The sequence below is a fragment of the Pieris napi genome, chromosome 7 (assembly GCF_905475465.1).
Source record: "Pieris napi chromosome 7, ilPieNapi1.2, whole genome shotgun sequence".
NCBI classification, from domain to species: Eukaryota; Metazoa; Arthropoda; class Insecta; order Lepidoptera; family Pieridae; genus Pieris; species Pieris napi.
Window position 1 is genome coordinate 5,568,539 of NC_062240.1, and position 24,128 is coordinate 5,592,666.

Genomic DNA, 24,128 nt, shown 5'->3' on the forward strand with positions numbered 1-24,128 from the left:
CAGATAATCTATATGTCCTTATTTAATTCAGCACCCAATCTGTGGTGACTAGCGATTGGTTAAGTTATTGTAAGTATGTAATCTATACTAACATTATAAACAAGTATAGTTGGAGTTCTTGGAGGTAATCTCTGGATCAAGACAATGGAATTCGAAAATTCTTTTACCAATAGAAAAACACGTTGTTTATTAACGATTTTTTTGTGGTAGTTACATTTGCAAAACAAGATGGAAAAAACCTGTCGACTGAAAACTTTTCTTGAAAACGCTGCCGTAACGATGAGAGATATATAATCAAGTTCTAGAGATATGTTGTAGAGCTTGATAATGGCTACAAAAAATTTTGCGACGTTAGCATACATACGTATATATAATATATATGTATAACTTTTATATTATATAAAACAAGTCCTCTGCCACATCTATCTGTTCGCGATAAATTTAAAAACTACTGAATATAATATGAGAATAGATTGATTCATAAGGAATATTTAGGTATATATTTTTAACGTATACGGGTCAGGGTTACCCGTGCGAAGCTGAGCGTGTCGCTAGTTCCAATATAAAATAGAAAATTCATGCCAATTAATATATTTTACAACATTTTTACGGTATACATTCTTTTTCAATTTAACAGTATACTATATAGAGTTATTTTCATTTTTCTTTACAGCATATGTTGTGGACTACTGGATAGACTGTCTATTGACTTAAGACGTTCCTAAGCATTACAATGGACACCCGCACTCCCAAAAGTGCGATAAGATATATTCAGTTTTATATTTAGCAGCGATAACAAATCGATTAGACGCGCATTAACGATAACGTTCTGTCTGTTTATCTGAGCTTCAATATATTTACGTCTCGCTTATCATAGCTTTGATGTAATGATTCAAATGTGTATTTCTAGATGTTGATTTCTATGCGAAGAATTGGGATACTATTCCCACAGAATAAAAATATCTATGAACCTTAAAGTTATGAATAAATATCTAATACAACAAAATAAGGACGTAAATATTAAACAGATTACCCTTATTAACTGTAGGTAATTGATTAATAGTGTGTGATAATTAATTTTGAGGCAAAAGGCAGCTTAGGCTCAGCTTATACTGGCAAAGCCTAGACTTGCACAGCGCTTTCCTAGTTTCCGCTAATAATCCTGCCTTAATATAACTTTAATATTCAAATATTGACATTCGTCTGACTAATATGATTTTATTTGAAATAATTGTAACAAAACTTTTATAGTCGGAGCTTTCTCCTCGCTCAAAGGCCGACGAAAGAGGTCTATCATCTGCGGTATCTCCTTTTATGAATGCCCCGTTGGCTCATTTTCCCCCCATATCAAAAATACCGAATGTATCGGTTGACAGTGAAATATAATAAATTAATGAATAAACTCGAGTCTTATTATTAACCTTCAAAATAATCATTTCAACTTAAAGTTAAATAATGTTTTAAAATTGACACAAGGCATTTAACAGCTATAATAAGTATATAAATGTAAAAAGTACTATTTCCATGTAACTTAGCGACTACATTTAATAACAATAAAAAAGGGTGCGTGTACCTACTTATGTACGCGCGTAAGAAGTTATACTTCTTTGGCATTATTAAAAATAGATTTTGATTGCATGCAAATAATTAATTACAATTAAATAATCAAAGACTGGAAAAGGAGTCATTATAGTCAATAAAGTTCAGTTTACATTTTAAAAATTAAATAAATAAATATTTATTATTATTCTCTTACATTAAGTGTAACATAATTTATATTGCTATTCGAATGTTGTTTTTAAATTATGTCCAATGCCGTAGCATCTTCCGTGGGCAACTTCATTCTGTTAATTTTGTGTCACGGTGCGCGCATCTAAAATATCACTCTCATCAATTTTTCATAACGCGCCTAAAGAAGTATAACTTCAAAAATAAATTTTGCTAACAATTTCTTGTCTTTGTCTGAATCAGTAAAAAACGAAACAAAGCCACCCACGAGTCAAAGATAGTACTGCTGAAGATATCGTGGTAGATGGATGCGCCCACGCACCATTGCGACATTTGCATGCTGTGTCTTGTGGATGTCGATACTCTTGTGTTTTTTGCAACCTACGCCATAACTAAATAAACGTTTAAATTATCCATTTAATTTGGCGAACGGAGAAATGAGATTTTCCAACGGGCTCATTTGATGAAATATGTTATTAAATTCTTATTATTTTTTTTATCATATAGGCAGTGTTGGCCTTATGCCTTCAGCGACTTCCATCCCAGATGTCGTAGGTTTGAACCCCGTCACCAATGAACTTTAAGCCTATGTGCGCATTTAACACTCTCGTACGGTGAAGGAGGAAATTGGCCTTAGACTCAAAAAGTCAATATGTATCATACACTTGCCTAGAGAAACAGACCAGCCCAGACATTAAAAGGTTGTAGCGTCACAGGTTTTTTGTATTCGTTTATTATTCATCATACTATATGTATATGTATAGTATATTAAATTTACCATAATACGAAGACAAATATTTTTTTTTACAACATTTGCTTACTTTGTGTTAATTTAATATAAAAATCGTATATATTACCTACTTAATTTTAACTTACGATATTTTATTTATTATTTAAACTCCATTTATTTTTAATTATATACAAACGATTCTTTTAATAATTAAATAACTTAAGGAAAAATCAAACATCCACCCTAAACATTAAATTCTTTGTGATTGTCGAAAGCGAATAATCATAGTTGAATCAAAAATCCAAACATCACAGTGTTGGATGTAATAATCGATTCGTTGGCAATAAATCCTCGAACAACACTGAGCACAAACAGATACGGGGAATCTATTAACTGCAGAGACCTAAGACCCACGGTAACCATCATTTTGGGATTTGTACCGTTTCGTTGAAAATTACATAATTTGGGGTCAATTTATAATCAAATTTATTTTTTTATATAACACGGGGTAAACGGGCAGGACGCTCACCTGGTGTTAAGTGTCGCCGCCCATAGACACAAGTCCGTTGCCGGCCTTTTTACAAGTGTAGTCTCTTATATTGAAGGACCCTAAGTCGAATTTGATGGGAAATACTTTAGTGGGCAGGCTTCCCTAAAACGCCTAAATAATTAAGGTATTTATTAAAATCGGAAAAATTCGGAAATGACTTTAAGCATTGATTCTAATAAATTTATGACTGTTTTCTTTAGTTTATTGGGACAATATTGGTTATTTTGAAGTGAAAACTTCTTTACCATCGTTGTAATTTGAAAGTCGATGAAACGAAAAAGCGACAGTAAAAAAGAGATACATAAATTCATAAGATTTAACGTGGGACAAAATGAGATAGGAAGCAAACCAAATTTTTTGAAGGTTCTACCGCCTGTGAATTGCATACATGTTTTCTTTTATTTTATTTTCCTATGGCAATGTGTCTCAAGAATGAGTTTTTAATTTGGGACTAAAATTTATCTTAAACCTTTATCCCACGAACGTTGTAAAATGTTCACCCTACCCTAGGCAAGTTGACAATGCCTAGATGGATATCATCAGCGCCCACACGGCACTATGAGAGGTCTTGAATTTTGAATACCTAATAGAATACCTTTTTTACAACGATAATAATCTCTTTAAGTACTAGAAATTGTTGCCATTTAAATATATTAACCGCAACGAATATAAACCACAGATTTAAATTAAATTTTCTAAATCAACTAGATATTTGTGACTTATCGCACATTAAGAGCAATGTTGGCTGAAGCTTCAGCAAGGTCCCTGACCTCATAATCTGCAGCTGAATGTCATATACCCTTAAGGCATTATCCCTGTAATTACATCATAAATACTATACTGTTTACTATAGTAATAGGTGCAAAATTACGACAGCCACAACTCATACGAACCAGGAACTATCATAAAGCGTAGCACATGCATTCCCGTAGCCTAGTAGCGCGTCAGTTGTCACGCATCGCGTGATGCGTGCTACGCCGTGACATCGTTATTGTCTACGACAATGACGCGACAACGCATGTATTTTATTTCAAGCTTTTGCGGCTTCGCTTGAAATTTGTATTGTATTAAACCGGATATAGCAATCGAAATGGTTTACACCTGCTTAATACTTAGTTACTTAGTAGTAGTAATTCCTTCTATTATTTGAATAATATTACCTATTACAGACTATTATGTCATGTATTGTTTAACGTTATAGTCTGTAGTTATATTGCTAAAAGACTAAAAATTCTATTTGGGTGATCATAGACAAATGTCTAACCAAAAAATTTAAAGGATATAAATTAGGTATTACAGAACATGCAATCTAAATTAATATTTACTCTATCCGACTATTTATGTGTGTTATCGTGAGTACTGCCAAGGGACTTAAAATAATTCATGTTGGGCGTTGACAAAGCGCATTTTTATAGCGAAAAGTGCGTGTGTAGTGGAGATAACGATCTTGATATATATTACTTGTGAATTGGGTCACAGACTATGTTATGTCACAGAATATATAATAAATGGTACTAGGTCTGTGGCCAAGTTTGTTTTGGGTTAGAAGATAAATAAAAGGACCACTTAAATATTAAATTTAAAACGTTTCTCACGATTACTAATACATAGGTTATGGGAACTTTGACGTTGTTAGGTTTTTTAGACATTTATTTGTCTATATCTATCCAAAGTGTATTATCTATGTTAAGCCCACATTGTCATAATAGAAATAAGACATATTTTTTTTCTTTACAGGTAAGTGTTGTTCAACCATCGCGGTAAGCTGTCCGTGCCTCCGGCTCACATCCTTAACGACTTCAAATGCGTTTTAAATTCATGTTGGCCATGCAAAATGCACTTCAGTTATTACACTGACATTTTGTAACCTTATATTTTAACACGTACAACAATTTTAACTTTTAAGCAAATTTCAAAACATAATATGTTACATATATTCAGACTGGAAGGCACAATATAAAATTTACATAAAAAGGCTTATAAAAGAACATATAAGAAAATTACTGCGGGGTTAAAAACATTAGGATATTAAAGGATGACGAAATAGTCTCGTTTTAGTTTATAAATCAGTTCAAAAGAAAGTTTAAAGACTTAAAAAATACCGGGCAGGTGTATGAGATTGATTTTTGCACAATGGTGACACATAAAACACGTCTTTGACTTGATATGAATCGCTTCATAACAATACAATCGTGAATCAAAAAAGTGACCACATTGCACATGGCAACCCCGTCTTCTGTTTGTATTGTCATCAATAGCTAATCGCGCCATCTAACGACGAGGTAAAAATGGTTTGAATACATAAAATATAACTTTTTAAGGACATATTTACATAATTTTTGAATATACAATTTTAGTTAGGTTAGGTTAAGTCTCGACATTGAATACTTAAGCGTCTGTTCCTTAAAATTGATAATTTTTTTTTAAGGTTATTTTGTTATTAGTAACGTCAAAAGTTTGACTTTCATTTTCGGATTTTTTACAAAAAAAATGTTACCCACATTCCGTACAATATTTGATTTTACCGAAAGAGTAATATTATTTTAGAAATACCATCAAATAGTCTGAACTCTGAAGTTAACAACCAACAAGGTACTATAAAGATACATTTAACCATAGTGTATAATTTGCAGTATAGGAGGCTAGTTAATGAGAGCGTGGATACCAAAACCATTGTTTACAGATTCGATCTCTGTTATCTCTGGTATTTTTGTTCGGCTGCCGTGTTTTCACTTATCTGTATTTAATAGGACCAATTGTTTCCACCGTTTTCGTCATCTTGTTATTGTCTGTGGTTCGGATATCACTACCGGATCTGAGATGAAAAGATAATTGTGTTCGATTTAATTGTTTTGTTTTTTTTGTTTTTAAACTGTCCATAAAACTTAATGTGCTCTTGTACATCTTACCAAATGTTAATGTACTTATCTGCTATTTTACACTTCTTACTTTAATTTGAACGTATTAGTATAAGATCCCGCTATACAACGACCTTCACCGAGATGCTTATTTAATGAAACTTATTTTATATTTAATTTAATATGTCAATAAATATAATCCATATGGGTTGCCTAGCAAATTTCAGTCCAGAGTATGTTTAATTAATATTAAAAAAAAATTTTTTTTTTAATAATTTGCATGTAGTAAATTTTTTGAACTTTTTTCAATCAATATTTTTAATCAGGGTAGTATTATATATGTATCACTATAACCTTCTTTTATACTAAAGATGTATATATACTTTAGTGCCACATAAAAAATATACACATAAATAATTAATTGATTAAAAACAACCTAACTTTTGCATATTCTATGGGCTTCATACTTTCGATTGGTATAGAATTTATCTAATAATCATACCGGTGAAATGTTTAAAAAAATATTTTTTTTTTAAATTAATTAAACATACTCTGGACTGAAATTTGCTAGGCAACCCATATGGATTATATTTATTGACATATTAAATTATATATAAAATAAGTTTCATTAAATAAGCATCTCGGTGAAGGTCGTTGTATAGCGGGATCTTAGACCATATAGATATATTAGGTAATTTCTTTATAGATATCTCAATGTAAAATTGTCTAATCATGATAGATTTCATAGACAAAATAAATCTTATAATGTATAGTAGGTATACTCTGTGAGAAATTTTTAAATGTCTAATTTATTGAAAACCACAGATTTACGGGGTATCTAAGAATGTATATAAAAAAGTATGTTTTTTAGTCTGGTAATATTCTAGAATCTAGATGGACAGGATAACAAGGTGGATGAATAACGCACGAAGCAAATTAGGCTCCGATTGCACGATACGTTTGCGCGCGTCAAACCCGCCGCGCTTTTAACGAACCGCGAGTATTGTATGCAAAATTCATCCAAAAATGGTATTTTTAATAGTTTTATGATCATGCTATTGTATTATCATTTGAATGATTTGTTAAAAGAAATAGAGAAAAACTTACGTTTGCTTATTGGAATGTAGTTAAATTTGTATAAACATATCTATTAAATGAATTATACTTTAAATTAAAAGGCTATCGTTAAATGAATCTAATACGTACGTACAAGTACGTAAATATACAATTGACAGGTTTAAATATAAAACGTAACTAAAACAAACTAAATTTGGTTTGTAGAATATAAGTAAGGATTAAATTTTATATTACTCAGAGAAATGCTTGTGCATTTCTGTATTACAACAAAAATAACGATAGCGTATTTTTCAATCGCCTATTAAGTGTCCATTGTAATGCTGATAGTCCGGCGTGATCCTTAAAACACTATCAAGATAAACTCTCCTCTACTACACTAGCCAGTAAACACACAATCCTTTGTACGATACAGTATTTATGACTTTCTTTCACAAGCGTCAAAATTCATCGTAACCGCCTGATTATAGGAAAAATATTAGGGAGCTTATGTAAACTGTTTAAGGTCGTGATTGCTTTGCTGTGATAGAATAGGCCGTGGAGGGTGTATGGCGCTATCGGGATCACCTTAATGATTCCTCGATGTCGGATAGCCATTGTGCTGGATGTAAATTTGTAGCCGTCGGCGCGGGTAATGATGTGAGAACAAACTGAGATGCCGATAGCTGCGATCGCGATCGCCCGGTGTGTTCTGTTCTTTATATTTGCGTCCTTGCTCTTTCGAATTCATAAAATATGTTTTGAAATATTAAATTAATAAAACAAAATATTATAAATATTTAATACTCGGCGTATCAAATTCTTATGAGTTGTTATAATGTTGTGTCATGTCGTGCAGAGACATAATAGAAAAACGTCTATAATCTATACTCTTATCCATTCTTATTTTAAAAGCACATATTTAAATAAAGTCTATACCTAGTTTTGTGTTACCTTCATAAATTTAGCAACAATCGATTATTCCAAAATTTACATAGATTAGAATTTTATCTTTTTTATTGCTTTAAGCTATTTCCTTATCTTTTAAATTGCCATTCGCTTTCTTATTATTTAAAAATTGTTCTCGTTCATCATTTACCACATCCTCTAATGAATATTTACAAATATTATCTTTATAGGATTTATATTGTTTATGTCAAATATAATGTCTCTTTAATTTTATAATCCATTAAATATTTTTTATGATTATTTGAAGTTCAAAGTAGGCATGACGGCAGACATATTTCTGCATCTGCATTTAATATTAGAAGATTTTCTTAATAGTAAAGGGGGGGAAATCATCCTACGGGAAGCCCAAAAAGGGCAGTCATCGCAGCCCATGGACATCCATTTTAGTGGGTGCGTTGCCGGCCTTTGAGGGAGGAGTATACTCTTACTTTAACAAATTGGAGGTCGTATCTCTCAGGGAAGACGCCCACCGGGAGTCGATTCCACAGTTCGCTAGCTCGTAAAAGAAAGTGTATTGTGTAGCGGACCGTGGAAAACTTTGAGCCATCAAAGTGATGCTGATGAAAAAATATATGTATTTACATATAAAAAACGAGAAATTTTTAATTGCGCACAATAGAAATATCAATTTATTGGTAGAAAGATGAAATGGATTTAACATTGGTGCCCTGGTGAGCCCAGGTTTAAGCGAATGACTTCCGGTTTCAGCATCGCTCACCCATTAGGCTAACACTTCTCTCTATAAATCGGTGAGCTATTAGCTATATTTTAAACTTATTATTTACTCAAGCGTTTGTATTTTAACACTGTCTAAAAGCTAACTTTCCTCTACTAATGTCAAAATTAATCCTTAGTTATCGCTTTAATGTTAATATTAGGTCAAAAACAAACAAAATAATAGTAACGTAGCGAAACCTTTCTATTTTATTAAACATTAACAAAACGCACCCAAAATGGCGGTTTAAAATACCATCATTAGCTTATCACACTATTCTGTCTATTCGACAAAATTTCAGTCTTTCAGCGTTATAATGAGTGCCATGTTAAGGATATTTTGAGGGGACGCGATAAATAACCTAATGTTGCTAAAACAAAGGCGATGAAAAACGACGCACGAACCACGTTTCGGCGGGAAATTTAAGCGCCATTTTACGTTAAATAGACATGACGCGTATTGAAAATTATTAATAGCGATGTGATTTTATTAATTAGTCTGACCTAATTTTGACACGAGAGTTATTTTTTACCTTAAATATGTCCGAATTTTGCAATCCTCCGTAAATTTTGTTAAAAAAAATACCGCGAATTCGTTTGTCACTTTGTAACTTTAATGCCGCCATAAGACCTTTCAAACAACAGATTATAGTTTTAAAAATTCTGAGCAGTTATTTTTTATAAAGTTAAAATACCTTATTGAGTTAATATTACAGTTTTTATGCTGTTGTTGATGTTTCGGTTATGATACTTATTTATCTTTTTTTATTGGGTACATAGCAATCCACAATTAAGTCTTTTAACAGCGACAGCGTGGCATGACATTATTATCGCGAGGATCGATTCTTTTTTTGTTTTGAGTATAATCGAAATCGAACATGGCGCCGCCAGACGATCTGTTTTATCGTTCTATTATCGAAGACTAATGCACTGGCCAAGATAACGCGGACATAAGAGCGGGGGCAGATAAACTCAGTGTGGCCATGTTAAAAATAGTTTACATGCATACTTGTCTATGGTAGGGTTGCAATCTTTAATATTTATGAGATGCTGAATAATTTTGTTTATCGATTAGTCGGACATTAAATAAATAATACCGTGACGTGAATACCGGTAAATGGAAGTTTTATCGGCTTGATTTATCATATTTGCATCCTCTGTATTGCAAAAATATGTACAATTCGATAACTTAATAGCTTGTTATCGTGATTTCAATGGAATTCGTTGTCATTATTAAAATAAAAACTCGTATTGGAGTATTTTTGCGATATCGCTGTAATTAAAAACATTAATGGTCCCAGTTTCCATACTTTATTAATTCATATTGATTATTAATACATTTACTGTAGGAAATATTATTGCTTATTCATTGTGCTCAACCCTACTTATTATGTTCAGATTAACAAACGAATTCCTCTTACAAATTCTTTTAAAACTTATCGACAGCCCAAAGAAATACATCTTCCTTACTTAAATAGTCATTACGAACTCTTTCCTTGGTGTTATCGAGCGGCCGGCTTCGAAGAGATGGCAATAATAAAAATTATCTATACAAATGGGCTTGGATTACTCGACGACATAAATTCGGCTCTGGCCCAATGAACGTGGCTGTGAGTGAAGATAAAGGGTCAACGCATTTTAGAGCTTCGATTTTGCTAGTTCGATCCTCCCACGTCAGTCAATTAGAGATATCAACGTTAAGCCCAGATAGACAGGCTCTAATAGCCGAATATGGACGCCTGATAAATACTAAAAGATTAAATTTTTATGGTCGGACATTGCCCCAATACATGTTTTAATTTCGTTTATTTATGCTTGGAATGTTGTAAATTACACCGAATAGTTACAATAAAACAAATCGGAAAGCGTATCTTTCAAATGCTAAAGACTATGTCAGGGAATAGAGAAATATTTTAAAGTCCAATCCGTTTAAAAAACTGAAAAAAGCGGCAACCGGCGAGGCTCGTATCGGGCGCTTACCGAGACACCACCGCAGAGTTATTCGACAAAAATGCTAATTTTCAAATCTCGAACTCTCGCCCGCCCGCCACAATCGAGCGACTTGAATTTTTTTGCGATACCATGTTTATCCAATGCGCCTCAGCACTAATATTTCATGATTAGATTTTTGTCATTGTTCGTCTAACCGGTCAATGTATTTCCTTAAAAAAATCGGAATAAATAAATTAAAAATAGTTCAAACTTTCGGTCATCACTAAATTAGGAATATAAACCTTTTTAAACACTATCTTCCCAGATCTATTGAATTTGGAACCTTCACTCGAATATAAATAACGTTCGATTAAATCAAGTGATCGCAATCGACCGATTTTCTTTAATTATACAAATTATCGTGAAGGAGCAGCTATCAGCGCCATCTCTTGGCGAACGCTGGCAATTTCCGCGATAACGCAGCCGACGAACGATTAAATTCGAGTTTATTAAGAATAAATACTAACGGAAAGATAAAAGTTAAGTATAGCTATCTTGTCTGATGTCCTTATTTTTTGTTAAATTACTTTGTAATTTATATTGCCAGCTATATCTCCAGTAAGTGTAATAAAAATTAATAAAAACACAAATTTGTACGGATCTTTTTTTAATTTGTCAAGGATTTTTATTTCATGCGTTTTTTTCTTATAAATAGTAGCAGGTAATTATAAGCGATATATTGCCGACCGGCCAGTTTAGCCTTAACATATTAGATCGAAACTCGATCCATCAAAGCCTTGTTAACACGTTCACAGTTCTGGGGATCCGTAAAAAATATTGCCTTTATTTATGACTAGGTTAATGCTCCGCCGCTCGAACTCGCCTTTATAAATGCCTTAGATTAACTTTTAAATAAGTACTAGAAATTACATGTTCACGACATTTCTTACGCCTCAATACATTAATTATGATTTTCTTGAACACGAATATCAGACGTCTCAATAATGTGATCAAATTTACTATTTTTATGTGACGCGTGAGTAAGAAGGTCAATATATTCCATAGCTAATTGGAGCTTCTACTCTACGCACGTTTGCAAAATTTGAATAATTTTAAATTTCGAATAAGTATATGAGTTTTTTTTAAATATAATCAAGATGATGACAGTATGACGTCTCTCACGTCACACGTCAGACGGGTTGCTGTAGATTTCGTAGAATGCTTACGCGCTTCAGGATTCTTAGTGAAGGTGATAAGAAGCTTCAGTGGGTAAGACTGCTAAAGCGCAGTCCTAAACGCATTCCCCTTGATATTTTTTTAATAATCCATCCAAATATTTCATGAATAAAGTCAAAAACTAATAATTATATAAATAGTAACGGAACCCGCTAATTTAAATGACTTTTTTGGAGTTGTCCTGTTGGTAGTAATTGGTATGGGAGTAGCCGTAACACGATGTTCTAAGGTGGAGTTAATTATTTTTATAGATGGTATCCCTATCGAGATAGTGTTGTAACAATGAGATCGTTTTGACGTGATAGTGCCGTTCTAATATCGAATGTCTGTAATAACGATTTTAAGCACCTTTCATAAGATGATTTTATTTACAAATGATTTAGCGGTTATTCAATTAAATTTAGTTGAGCAGTGACGTCACAAGGAGTACCTTATTCTGTTTGTGCAGTAAGGGATGTATTATTTATATCACTCAATATAAAAAGATAATTATTTTAATTATTAAATACTCATATATATTATCACAGAGGAAAGTATGCAGCCTTCATAATCTATATGTATAAAAGAAAGTCGTGTTTGTTACAGCACTTATAACTCGAGAACGGCTGGACCGATTGCCATGGTTTTTGATTTGTTGGATTTGTTTCCGTCCCGAATAGCAGAATAAGCAATAAAATATCGGATAAGTTATCGAATAACAATAAATTAATTAATTAATTTTACGAATGCAAAAACCATATGGTGCCATCTGTTGACAAAACTACGCATCATTTTACGTCGAATTCGTGTCAGTTCAAGAAATTCCGATCTTGAGGTGAATGAGGAGATGCATAACCATGCTTTGATCCTGATCAAAAGATGTTGGATGTCAGAAAGTGCTTAACATGCAGTATCGCCATATTGACGCTAGAGAGAAGATGCCTAATGTGTAAAACTGCCATTCTTCTTTCGCAATGGCAAGCAATAAAACATTTCTGTATTTGCAAAAAAGTTGTATTAATGTAATACTTAACATTAATGAAATCCTAAAATAAGTTAAATTAAAGTAACAACGATATTATAAGGTTGTAGGGCGGAACGAAGTTAGCCAGGTCAGCTAGTGATTAATAATAACAGATAAAACTTATAATGTAATATCAAAGTGTGGCACCTCGATCCGTTTGGTTGCTTAGATGTCTACGTCTGTATATAATTCTTCTGTGAGTGTGTATGTCACTGAACTTCTCTCAAACGACAGGACCGATTTTGATGAAATTTTTTGTGTGTGTTCAAGGGGATCTGGGAATGGTTTAGATTCACAAATCAGCCCGGCAGGTGGCGCTGCAGTCGGTACTTTCATACTTTAATATCCTAATAGCTTGAAATATCATGCAGGACAACGTCTGTGGGGTCCACTAGTTATATATATGTTCAAAATTGACTATCACATAATAATTAAAATTATATACAATCTGTGGACCCTTTTTAAGTAAATACAAATTACTTGTGCCAGCTCTTCAGTACTCTATATGGTAAAAAATAAATAAATGCTATTGGGCGAATGGTGGACATGTGTGCGTTCGTGTGTGTAAATGTTATATAATAATAGCCATTAAATCCTCCACTTCTATGTAACCTAAGTTAATATGTCTGTACTTCCTTATACAATATAACCGATAGTGTTTTAAATTATTGTTTTAATAGAAAAATTATCAACTATATTTCTCCTTTTGCTAGAAATCTTACTATTGAAAGCAGTCTGTACTACCTCAACATTGTGTAGAACATAGAATAATTATACATTATATTAATTAACTCTTTATTAACCGTTATCGTCACGATATTTTAACCCACATTTCCATGTCCAGTACGTTCAAGTTAACCCTTTCTAACAAACGAGTGGTCTAATCAACCGTTGGGATCGCAGTGACCTCTATGATTGATGTAGAATGCAAGTTAATATTCATAAGGTGTTACTATGTGTAATTTCTTTCGTAGATGTGGGAAAAATAAAAATGGCGAAGCATTTTTTTTAAATAAATTGTCGATCTAGCCTAACTTAAGACTAATAAATAATTTACTAAAAATTATATTTAACATAAGAAAGTGTCCAATAACACTACATACACACAATAGAGACACTATATGCTTAAGGGGAAATACTCCGTTCTTGTGTACAAAAACGCATTAAATAATTTTTGTTCTTTACTTGTTGTAAATGTTTTGAATTCATATAAGAAGTGACTTGAATTTTAATTATCACAATTTGTTATTCACTATTAACTTAAAAGAAAACCAAAAATGTAGACAGATATTTATTAATGAAATATTAAAAAAACTTACCACATCCAAACTGTTATATATAATTTCTTTCCTTTGAAATTACAATAAAAATTGTACTGTACATGTGAGATTGTTTCGAGATATGAAATAAGGAAATTAACAGTTGTGCTACATACATGAAGCCCGCGACTATTCGTATAATTAAAAATATTAATACTGTGTAAAGCAAGGTATTATTTAAACTAGTACTCCAATTTAATTAAGAGTAAAGTATTAAATTGAGTTAAACAATACTTAAATAAATTTCAAATCCGAGTTGCAACTTTGATAAGATATTTTATAAGATAAAATTTAATGGCCGAATCTGATCTCATATAATATATAGTTAGTAAGAATTTCCTGTTAATAGATTCGAATTTATTACTAGAATGCAATCGCTAGAGGGCAGCAGTTAGTCTAATAGAAAATCATAATCGTCAAACGAGCCTTGATCGCCTCAACGTCTGATAGGAACCCACCGAGGCTGAGAAACAAGTAAACACGGCAGACATTTGCATAACTATCGAATTTTTAATCTATGCAAAGCGCGACGATACGAAACACGGCTCACGAGTGAACCCTTCATACATGCGATTTCATAATGACCCCTATTTAATAAGGGATTATTAGTTTGGTAGAAAATACTCAAAAATCATTCATTAGATGTAATGTTTTTTTTTTAATTGATATAATTGAAGTGAAACTTCTTCATCGGGGTTGGAAAAAAATGTAGTGTAACATTTTTGCGTTACGCGTCACATTTTTCCGTTACGCGCCATCTTTTGAAGTGAAACTTCTTTATCGACGTATGGGAGAAATTTTGTAGCAGGTTACGCGCCATCTTTTTCTTGTCCCTACCACGGTTGATCCGAAGAGATTCGAAGCCATTAGTAACAAAAATATATAATAACGATAACAATGATAGTAATATGTACTAATAATTCTATTACAATTAATGAAATTCTGTAATAATCTTAGTACTACATAGTAGTACAGTAATAAGTTAAAATGAAATAATTGTATTTGTATTCATGTCTATGATAATAAAAGCCTTTTATTAAACTTTATCTAATTTAACTTTATTTAACCAATTTCTGTAAAGTTGCATATAGTAGATCATTTTTCGAAAAATAAGGGCATAAAGAAGTTTCACTTCTTACGTGTGTACACTAGTACACGTACACATTTTTTTTCTTTGCCTAATTCCTCGTCATTGTCGTCGGAGGTATTAAGTAACTTACTACATAGTATGATTAAGTTTTTTTTTTTCTGTTAACAACTTTTTGTATTACGTATATTTAAGAAAAGGTGACACTTAAGCTTTTCAAGATGATTTCTTTGAAGTTTGTCTCTGTTGTGTTCATTCCTACAATCGTAGTAATACATAAGACAGTCTGTCAGAACATGTAATACCGTCTCTTCAGCTGTATTGTGGCAAGGAAAAGCTGGAAGCAAGAATTGTTAAAATTAACAATTATTTATGTGTTCATGGACGGTATTTTTTTAATCAGATATTTTTATTTAATATACCTCCACATCTCGTTGAACACTTTGATCGCTATCTTTTATTCTCACAAGCTTTCCTTTATACAGTTCTCGACCTTTAACTGTCCTAAAATAAATCGGTATGAAATCGATTTTATCGATAACTTGCGTACGCTCACCTGGAGGCGTCAAAAGTAGGCGTAGCCGCGTGAAGTACAACGTGACGGAATCCGCACTCAATCGAATCGATCTCGATTTTAATTATACGAATCGAGTACATCGTGTAGATCGAATATTAATCGATTGCGATATCGTTCACAGCAGGGTTGCCATGTGCTAAATCATTGCCTTGTTAACAGGGTTAAATGTTTCTTAATGACGTCTATAGTTACGCTACTTTTAATACGTCCTTATGTGCGTGTTTATTAAAACACGATATTTTTAGGTAAGATGAATTTCTGACACAGTAATACAAATCAGTATTTTTTGATAATTTATATTATTTAAGTATATACTCATAAGTCTGCATTGACAGCTACTTGATGTATTCTATTAATATAGAATCGAAATAGGTAAGGTTTTATACCTTTAAATACATACCGCTGTACATGTACTTCAGTGGGCAAATGAGATGGTATGGTTCGGTAATAATAATGACTAAAATAGTAAGTGAATTCGAGTATTCAACAATTCACCTCGTGATCCGATTGGAGTTTTCGCGTAACTCGATAGTATTCCGCAAAAGATCATAGATATGCAACTGGGAAGTGCATACGTCATTATTTATTCGTGTTGCTGCTGATTTTATGATTACGCGAAACTTGGATGCGATCATTTTGTACAATGGCGTATTTTATGTTAAATTGAAATGTGATGAAAATTGATTAGATGTACAATGACTGAATAGTTTAAAAAGCATTTGTATTTATTTAAATTGCAATTTAATGGTTGAATAGGCAACTAAAGCTATTGTGTCCTAGGACTGCTTTAAATCTGCCACTTGTAATCACGACAGATGTGACCTTGAAAGGGTCAACAGCAAAGTTGTCCTTTGCAGTTTTGGTTTCTTAAACCTACTTTTATTTATTAACGAGTTCTGACGACGTCTCACTCTAGCTATAGCGTGGCAGTTTTGATATTAAATTCAACGTAATTATAAATTATGATTATTAGATATTGTTGAGGCGATAAGGTTGCTTTTTGACTGGTGAACTATTAAGTATAATTTTAGTGCAATGAAACGTCTGCTTCGCGTTGAATCTACTTTATTACTAAATTAAAATTACAAACATAATATGACTGAACATATCCGCCCACCAAAGGACCTTTAATGTCCTTTCAAAAGATTACATGCAAACCCTTAATATATACTTTAACAATTTGGCACTTAAGCTTCATTAATTGGGAGATAGCAAAGATTAGATACAGATCGTTTTACAATATTATTTCCATTTTTAACACTATAAACTCTAGTTACACCATCTGATCCTGGATGTTTTTCAGTAATTCGTCCAAGGATCCATTTTCCAGGTGGTAAATTTTGTTGTTTTATCAGTACGATATCACCAATTTTAAATTCTTCTATTCTTTTTAACCATTTTGGCCGTTGTTGTAGATTGGTCAAGTATTCATTCTGCCAACGACACCAAAAATCGTTTAATAGCTTTTGTGTATATTGCCAACGGGCTAAATGCGAAATTTTGATATCGTTCAACTTTGGATGCGGTACAACTATTGGGGCTTCACCAATTAGAAAGTGTCCAGGTGTTAGTGGATCAAGAGTATCATCTGCTTGGCTTATATGGCAGAGTGGCCGTGAGTTAAGACAGGCTTCGATTTCACATAATACAGTGGACAACTCTTCGAAGGTAAGGTTGTTATTAAGAATTCGTTTTAAATGATACTTCATTGACTTAACTCCAGCCTCCCAGAGTCCTCCGAAGTTTGGTGAGTATGCAGGAATGAAGTGCCACTGAGTGCCATCATTTGCTAAGCTGTCTATGATTTCTTGATCAAATTGCAATTTTGCTTCTTCCCATGCTTTACATAACTCTTTGTTTGCTCCTACGAAGTTTTTTCCCTGATCACTCCAAAGATGTGCGCATTTGCCTCTTCTTGATGTAAATCGTCTGTATGCAGCTATGAATGAATTTGACGTCATGTCACCGACAAGTTCTAAGTGAATTGCTTTAGTAGACATACAGACAAAAATTGCAGTGTAGGCTTTGTTTGTTTTGATACCTCTTCCTTTGTTCATCAAAATTTGAAATGGACCAGCGAAATCTACACCTGCATTGATAAATGGTCGAGAAGGTGTAGTACGAACGGAAGGTAAATCACCCATTAATTGAGTTTTTACCTTTGCACTTTCCTTAGCGCAAATTAGACATCGATGGATATGCTTCTTTGTCATGTCTTTTGCACGCAATACCCAATATTTAGAGCGTAAATAACAAAGCATTAGCTGAATACCTCCATGTAATGTTGTTTTATGAGCGTCGGCGATAATAAGTGAGACAAGAGTGTTGTTGTTTCCAATGATTATAGGATGTTTAGTATTTGTTTCTAAACTTGATTTTGCTAATCTTCCGCCCACCCTGAGCACTCCATTATTATCTAAAAATGGATTAAGCGTCTTCAATTTACTGTTCTTTTTAATATTGTTCTTTTTCTTTAACGAATCTATTTCAGTTTCGAATTCTTCATTTTGCACTATTTTGATACATGTTAATAACGCTTCTTCTATATCTTCTGTTGTGATTGTTATATTTTTATTATCCTTTTTAAACTTGATAAACTTTTTACAAAAAGCTATGGTTCTTAATAGTTCATTTAAGGTAGTAAATCTTTCAAATTTTTCAGAAAATCTTTTTTCTTCTTTAATGTTTGTCAATATGAGAGTTTTAATTCTTTCCTTTTTCTTTTCTAGATCTGTTGTAAATATGTTCTCGTCTGTTAAGATGATTTCTCCTTTTTGTAACCAAGTAGGTCCTTTCCACCAAAGGTTGCAGTGTTTCAAATCGGAGATAAACATACCTCTAGATGCAATATCTGCTGGATTTTCTTGTGACTGGACATGATGCCATTGTTCTTTTTTATGATTTGCTAAAATTTCTACTACACGATTGGCCACAAATGGCTTCCATTTCGTGGGTTCACCAGACAACCAAGCTATGACTATAGATGAATCTGTCCATGCGAAAACTCTTTCCATCGGTATTCTCATGGCCTGTGCTACTTGGTTCAATAATCGGGATAAAAGCAAAGCTCCAGAAAGTTCTAATTTTGGCAACGAAATTGTCTTGAGGGGAGCCACTCTAGTTCTGGCTGCAATTAATGATGTTCTATATGAACCGTCCGTTTTCTTAACTAGGCAATACACCACGGCGGCGTAAGCTAAAATAGAAGCATCACAATAACCATGAATTTGAATTGTATCCATGTTGGAGCATGAAGTACTTAACCATCGATCGATAGAAATGTTATTCACATTCATAAGATCTCGGCGAATCTTCAACCATTCTTCTTTCAGAAAAATGTTAAGATCCTCATCCCAATCAACCTTCTCAAGCCATAGTTTTTGAATTAATATTTTAGCTTGAACAATACTAGGTGCGATCCAACCTAAAGGGTCGAACAACTTTTGTATATCTGAGAGGATATTCCTCTTCGTGATAATGTTTTCTTCATCGACTTCAGGTAAGTCTAAGTTGTATTCAAATCGATCATTCCCTAAATTCCATTGAACCCCTAGTGCTTTAATTATTCCATCTAGTTTTAAATCGAAATGAGCTTTAGTAGTTCTTTCGTCTGGTTTTAAACTTTGCATAAATTCAGTATTATTAGAGGACCATTTCTTCAACTCGAATCCTCCTCTACGTAACAATTCTTTTAAATCCTTGCTAATCTGAATTGCTTTTTGAACGTCATCACTTCCAGACATGCAATCATCAACATAGAAATCTTCATTTAACATTCTAGCTGCTTCAGGAAACTTATCCCCTTCATCAATCGCTAGTTGCTTCAAAGTTTTTACTGCAAGATACGGTGCTGAGGCTGTCCCGAACGTTACAGTAAGAAGGCGATAGTCACGTATCTCATCAGATGGATTTTCTCTCCATACTATACGTTGGTAATCAACATCATCTCTATGAATTTTTATCATTCTATACATCATTTGAATATCTGAGACGAAACAAATTGCATGAATACGCCATCTCATGATTAAATTTCTTAAATCTTCTTGCAAAACTGGACCTGACAGAAGCTCCTCGTTAAGTGAAATATTGTTGGAGCCTTTACAGGAAGCATCGAAAACAACTCGTGTCTTCGTAGTTTCTTTGTCCTGACGGACAACAGCGTGGTGAGGTAAGTAAACTGATTTTTTATGTAATTCTTTTTCAGGTACTTCTTCAATATGATTTAATGTTTTATATTCATTTATTACTTTCAGATATTCGTGTTTTAGTTCTGGATTTCTACTAAATCTTCTTTCAAGCTGCATTAATCTCTTAATTGCTGTTTCTTTTGTATTTCCTTCAGATGACAATGGTGCTTCAATTTTAAAGGGTAATCTAACTATATATCTTCCTTCGTTATTCCTAGCATGAGTTTCTTTATAAAATTCTTCACATCTCAATTCTTCTTTAGTTAAATTACGTTTTGTGTCTGTATCTATCTCCCAAATAGTTTTAATTAAATCATTAAAACTTGCATCAGTTGTGATATTCATTGCCATTATGGCTTTATGCTTCGGTTTCATGTTGATGTTTATTCCACCCATCACAATCCATCCCAGGCTGGTTTTCTGTGCGCATATTGTGCCTGATGGACCCTTGATTAATCCTTGTTTAAGAATTGCTGTATACTCTTGCACCCCTAATAGCAAATCCAATGCTCCGGAATCCATAAAATTTGGATCTGCTAGATTCAATTTCTCAAAGTGACGCAGTTCCTGTTGCATATATTCTGATGAAGGTATGTTAAACTTTAGTGGCTGTGACATCACGTAGGCGTGTATTGGTAGCTCAAAGTTAGGTTCCCAGCGTGATAATAAATCAAAATTGACTTCTTGTTTGATGTTTACCTTCATATTATCCATACCCGTGACGACCAAATTTACAGGTTTGCGTTGCAATTTTAGTGCTTGAGTTGCCTTTTGAGTAATAAAGCATGACTGCGACCCCGAATCTATTAGCGCCCTAAGTACAGTTGTGTGCCCATAGTTTCCCTTTATAACCACAATTGCGGTTGCTAATAGATTGATATGTTCTGTAACATTATGTAAAGCTGTCATTGTACCAAGAGTCTTCTCCTCTTCCTGAGGTAATGTCATCGGTTGCTTGAGTTCTAAAGATGCCGATGCATTTGCTTTAGTTGACTGATGAAGAAGAGAATGATGACGAGCCTTGCATATTCGACATGAAAGAGGTAAATTACATCTAAATGCCGAATGCCCTGGAGCCAAGCAGTTGAAGCAGAGTTTGTTGTGTTGTGCATAGTGACTTCTTTCTGCAGGTGACATTTTTGAGAATGTTTTACAACGACATAAGCTATGATTTTCCTTACACATAATACATGTCTTCTCTATAGACATGTGGAAAACACGTTCTCTTAACGGCTTGAGAGTTGGTTTAAAAGGTGGATTTAACAATTCTAACGTTCTAAATTTTCCTTCTAAAAACTTCTGTAATTCAAACCAGGTAGATAATTCTTCTTGACTCATATCATACGAAAATTGTTCCCATTCTTTGTGAGTATCTGGATCCAACCTTTGAACTACTAAAAATACAATTATAGGGTCCCATGACTCTGTGGATACCTTAAGATTTTGTAAGCTGTTTAAAACTTCATTTGTTGTATCTAATATTCCTTTTAATTGTAAAGCCGATTGTGACATAATTTTCTTTTGTGAAAATAATCGTTTAAATAATGAATTAATTATCATACGTTTATTCCCATATCTAAGTTTTAAAGTCTCCCAAGCAGATAAGTAATTCGACTCGGTGATTTGGATGTGTTTTAATAAGGATGCTGCTTCACCTGTGATGCTGCATTTCAAATAATGTAGTCGTTGAACATTAGACAGTGAAGTGTTATCATGTACCAGTGCAACAAAAATATCTTTGTAAGAAGGCCATTCTTCGTAATTACCCGAAAAAGTAGGTAATTCAATGCGCGGGAGTCGAACCTGTGATTGTACGTTGTGTTCGACTGCAGTGGAGCCGTTCCCCTGATTACAGGATTGTTGTCCTCTTTGAATTTCAAGACCTTCTAACATATCCCTGATGTCAGACACCATACATAAATATAAATCCTCGATCAAATAATAATCCTCATTGACAAAATATGGTAAAATTGACTTTTGTTCACGCGGCGTAATTTTTATTAAATCTAAATGTGCACTTTTATAAGTCTTCCAGTAACTTTCTATACACTCCATCCGTGTTTTTAGATAACCTTTCGTAAGTCTAGCCTTTGCACATTTTTTAATATTTATTTGAGTCTTTTTTAATAGTTCATTATTATTTTCAAGTACACTTAATAATTGTTCCACATTTGCCATTATTTGATCACTTTAAAGTCACTTGCACGTTCTATTTCAATAATATTCAAAAGTTATAAGTCTAAAAATTGCACAAAATAGTTGCTAAACGAGTTCCTTATCGCAATGGAATGCGTAGTCTATTGTTCCTTCGATGCAGCTCAGTAGACACAAGATCCGGCTCGAAGGACCATATGTTGAGGCGATAAGGTTGCTTTTTGACTGGTGAACTATTAAGTATAATTTTAGTGCAATGAAACGTCTGCTTCGCGTTGTTCAACCATATTATGTTTGTAATTTTAATATGTAGTAATAAAGTAGATTCAACGCGAAGCAGACGTTTCATTGCACTAAAATTATACTTAATAGTTAACCAGTCAAAAAGCAACCTTAGCGCCCCAACATATGGTCGCAATCTCGCCGGATCTTGTGTCTACTGAGCTGCATCGAAGGAACAATAGACTACGCATTCCATTGCGATAAGGAACTCGTTTAGCAACTATTTTGTGCAATTTTTAGACTTATAACTTTTGAATAATATTGAAATAGAACGTGCAACTTGCAAGTGACTTTAAAGTGATCAAATAATGGCAAATGTGGAACAATTATTAAGTGTACTTGAGAATAATAATGAACTATTAAAAAATACTCAAATAAATATTAAAAAATGTGCAAAGGCTAGACTTACGAAAGGTTATCTACAAACACGGATGGAATGTATAGAAAGTTACTGGAAGACTTATAAAAGTGCACATTTAGATTTAATAAAAATTACGCCACGTGAACAAAAGTCAATTTTACCATATTTTGTCAATGAGGATTATTATTTGATCGAGGATTTATATTTATGTATGGTGTCTGACATCAGGGATATGTTAGAAGGTCTTGAAATTCAAAGAGGACAACAATCCTGTAATCAAGGGAACGGCTCCACTGCAGTCGAACACAACGTACAATCACAGGTTCGACTCCCGCGCATTGAATTACCTACTTTTTCGGGTAATTACGAAGAATGGCCTTCTTACAAAGATATTTTTGTGGCACTGGTACATGATAACACGTCACTGTCTAATGTTCAACGACTACATTATTTGAAATGCAGCATAACAGGTGAAGCAGCATCCTTGTTAAAACACATCCAAATCACCGAGTCGAATTACTTATCTGCTTGGGAGACTTTAAAACTTAGATATGGGAATAAACGAGTGATAATTAATTCATTATTTAAACGATTATTTTCACAAAAGAAAATTATGTCACAATCGGCTTTACAATTAAAAGCAATATTAGATACAACAAATGAAGTTTTAAACAGCTTACAAAATCTTAAGGTATCCACAGAGTCATGGGACCCTATAATTGTATTTTTAGTAGTTCAAAGGTTGGATCCAGATACTCACAAAGAATGGGAACAATTTTCGTATGATATGAGTCAAGAAGAATTATCTACCTGGTTTGAATTACAGAAGTTTTTAGAAGGAAAATTTAGAACGTTAGAATTGTTAAATCCACCTTTTAAACCAACTCTCAAGCCGTTAAGAGAACGTGTTTTCCACATGTCTATAGAGAAGACTTGTATTATGTGTAAGGAAAATCATAGCTTATGTCGTTGTAAAACATTCTCAAAAATGTCACCTGCAGAAAGAAGTCACTATGCACAACACAACAAACTCTGCTTCAACTGCTTGGCTCCAGGGCATTCGGCATTTAGATGTAATTTACCTCTTTCATGTCGAATATGCAAGGCTCGTCATCATTCTCTTCTTCATCAGTCAACTAAAGCAAATGCGTCGGCATCTTTAGAACTCAAGCAACCGATGACATTACCTAAGGAAGAGGAGAAGACTCTTGCTACAATGACAGCTTTACATAATGTTAGAGAACATATCAATCTATTAGCAACCGCAATTGTGGTTATAAAGGGAAACTATGGGCACACAACTGTACTTAGGGCGCTAATAGATTCGGGGTCGCAGTCATGCTTTATTACTCAAAAGGCAACTCAAGCACTAAAATTGCAACGCAAAC

The 24,128-nt window shown here is 33.3% G+C and overlaps 2 protein-coding genes across 3 annotated transcripts in view; one reads left to right on the forward strand and one right to left on the reverse strand.

Annotated features, from left to right (window-relative positions):
* Nucleotides 1-24,128, forward strand: part of LOC125051201 (zinc finger protein ush) — a 170,991-nt gene that overhangs the window by 136,128 nt on the left and 10,735 nt on the right. The window lies entirely within an intron of this gene.
* LOC125051202 lies at nucleotides 16,805-19,531 on the reverse strand. The gene is made up of 2 exons (XM_047651407.1): nucleotides 17,484-19,531; nucleotides 16,805-17,038 (listed from the first exon to the last, which is right to left on the reverse strand). The coding sequence occupies exons 1-2, from the start codon at nucleotides 19,497-19,499 to the stop codon at nucleotides 17,030-17,032; spliced, it is 2,025 nt and encodes a 674-aa protein (XP_047507363.1). The 5' UTR covers nucleotides 19,500-19,531; the 3' UTR covers nucleotides 16,805-17,029.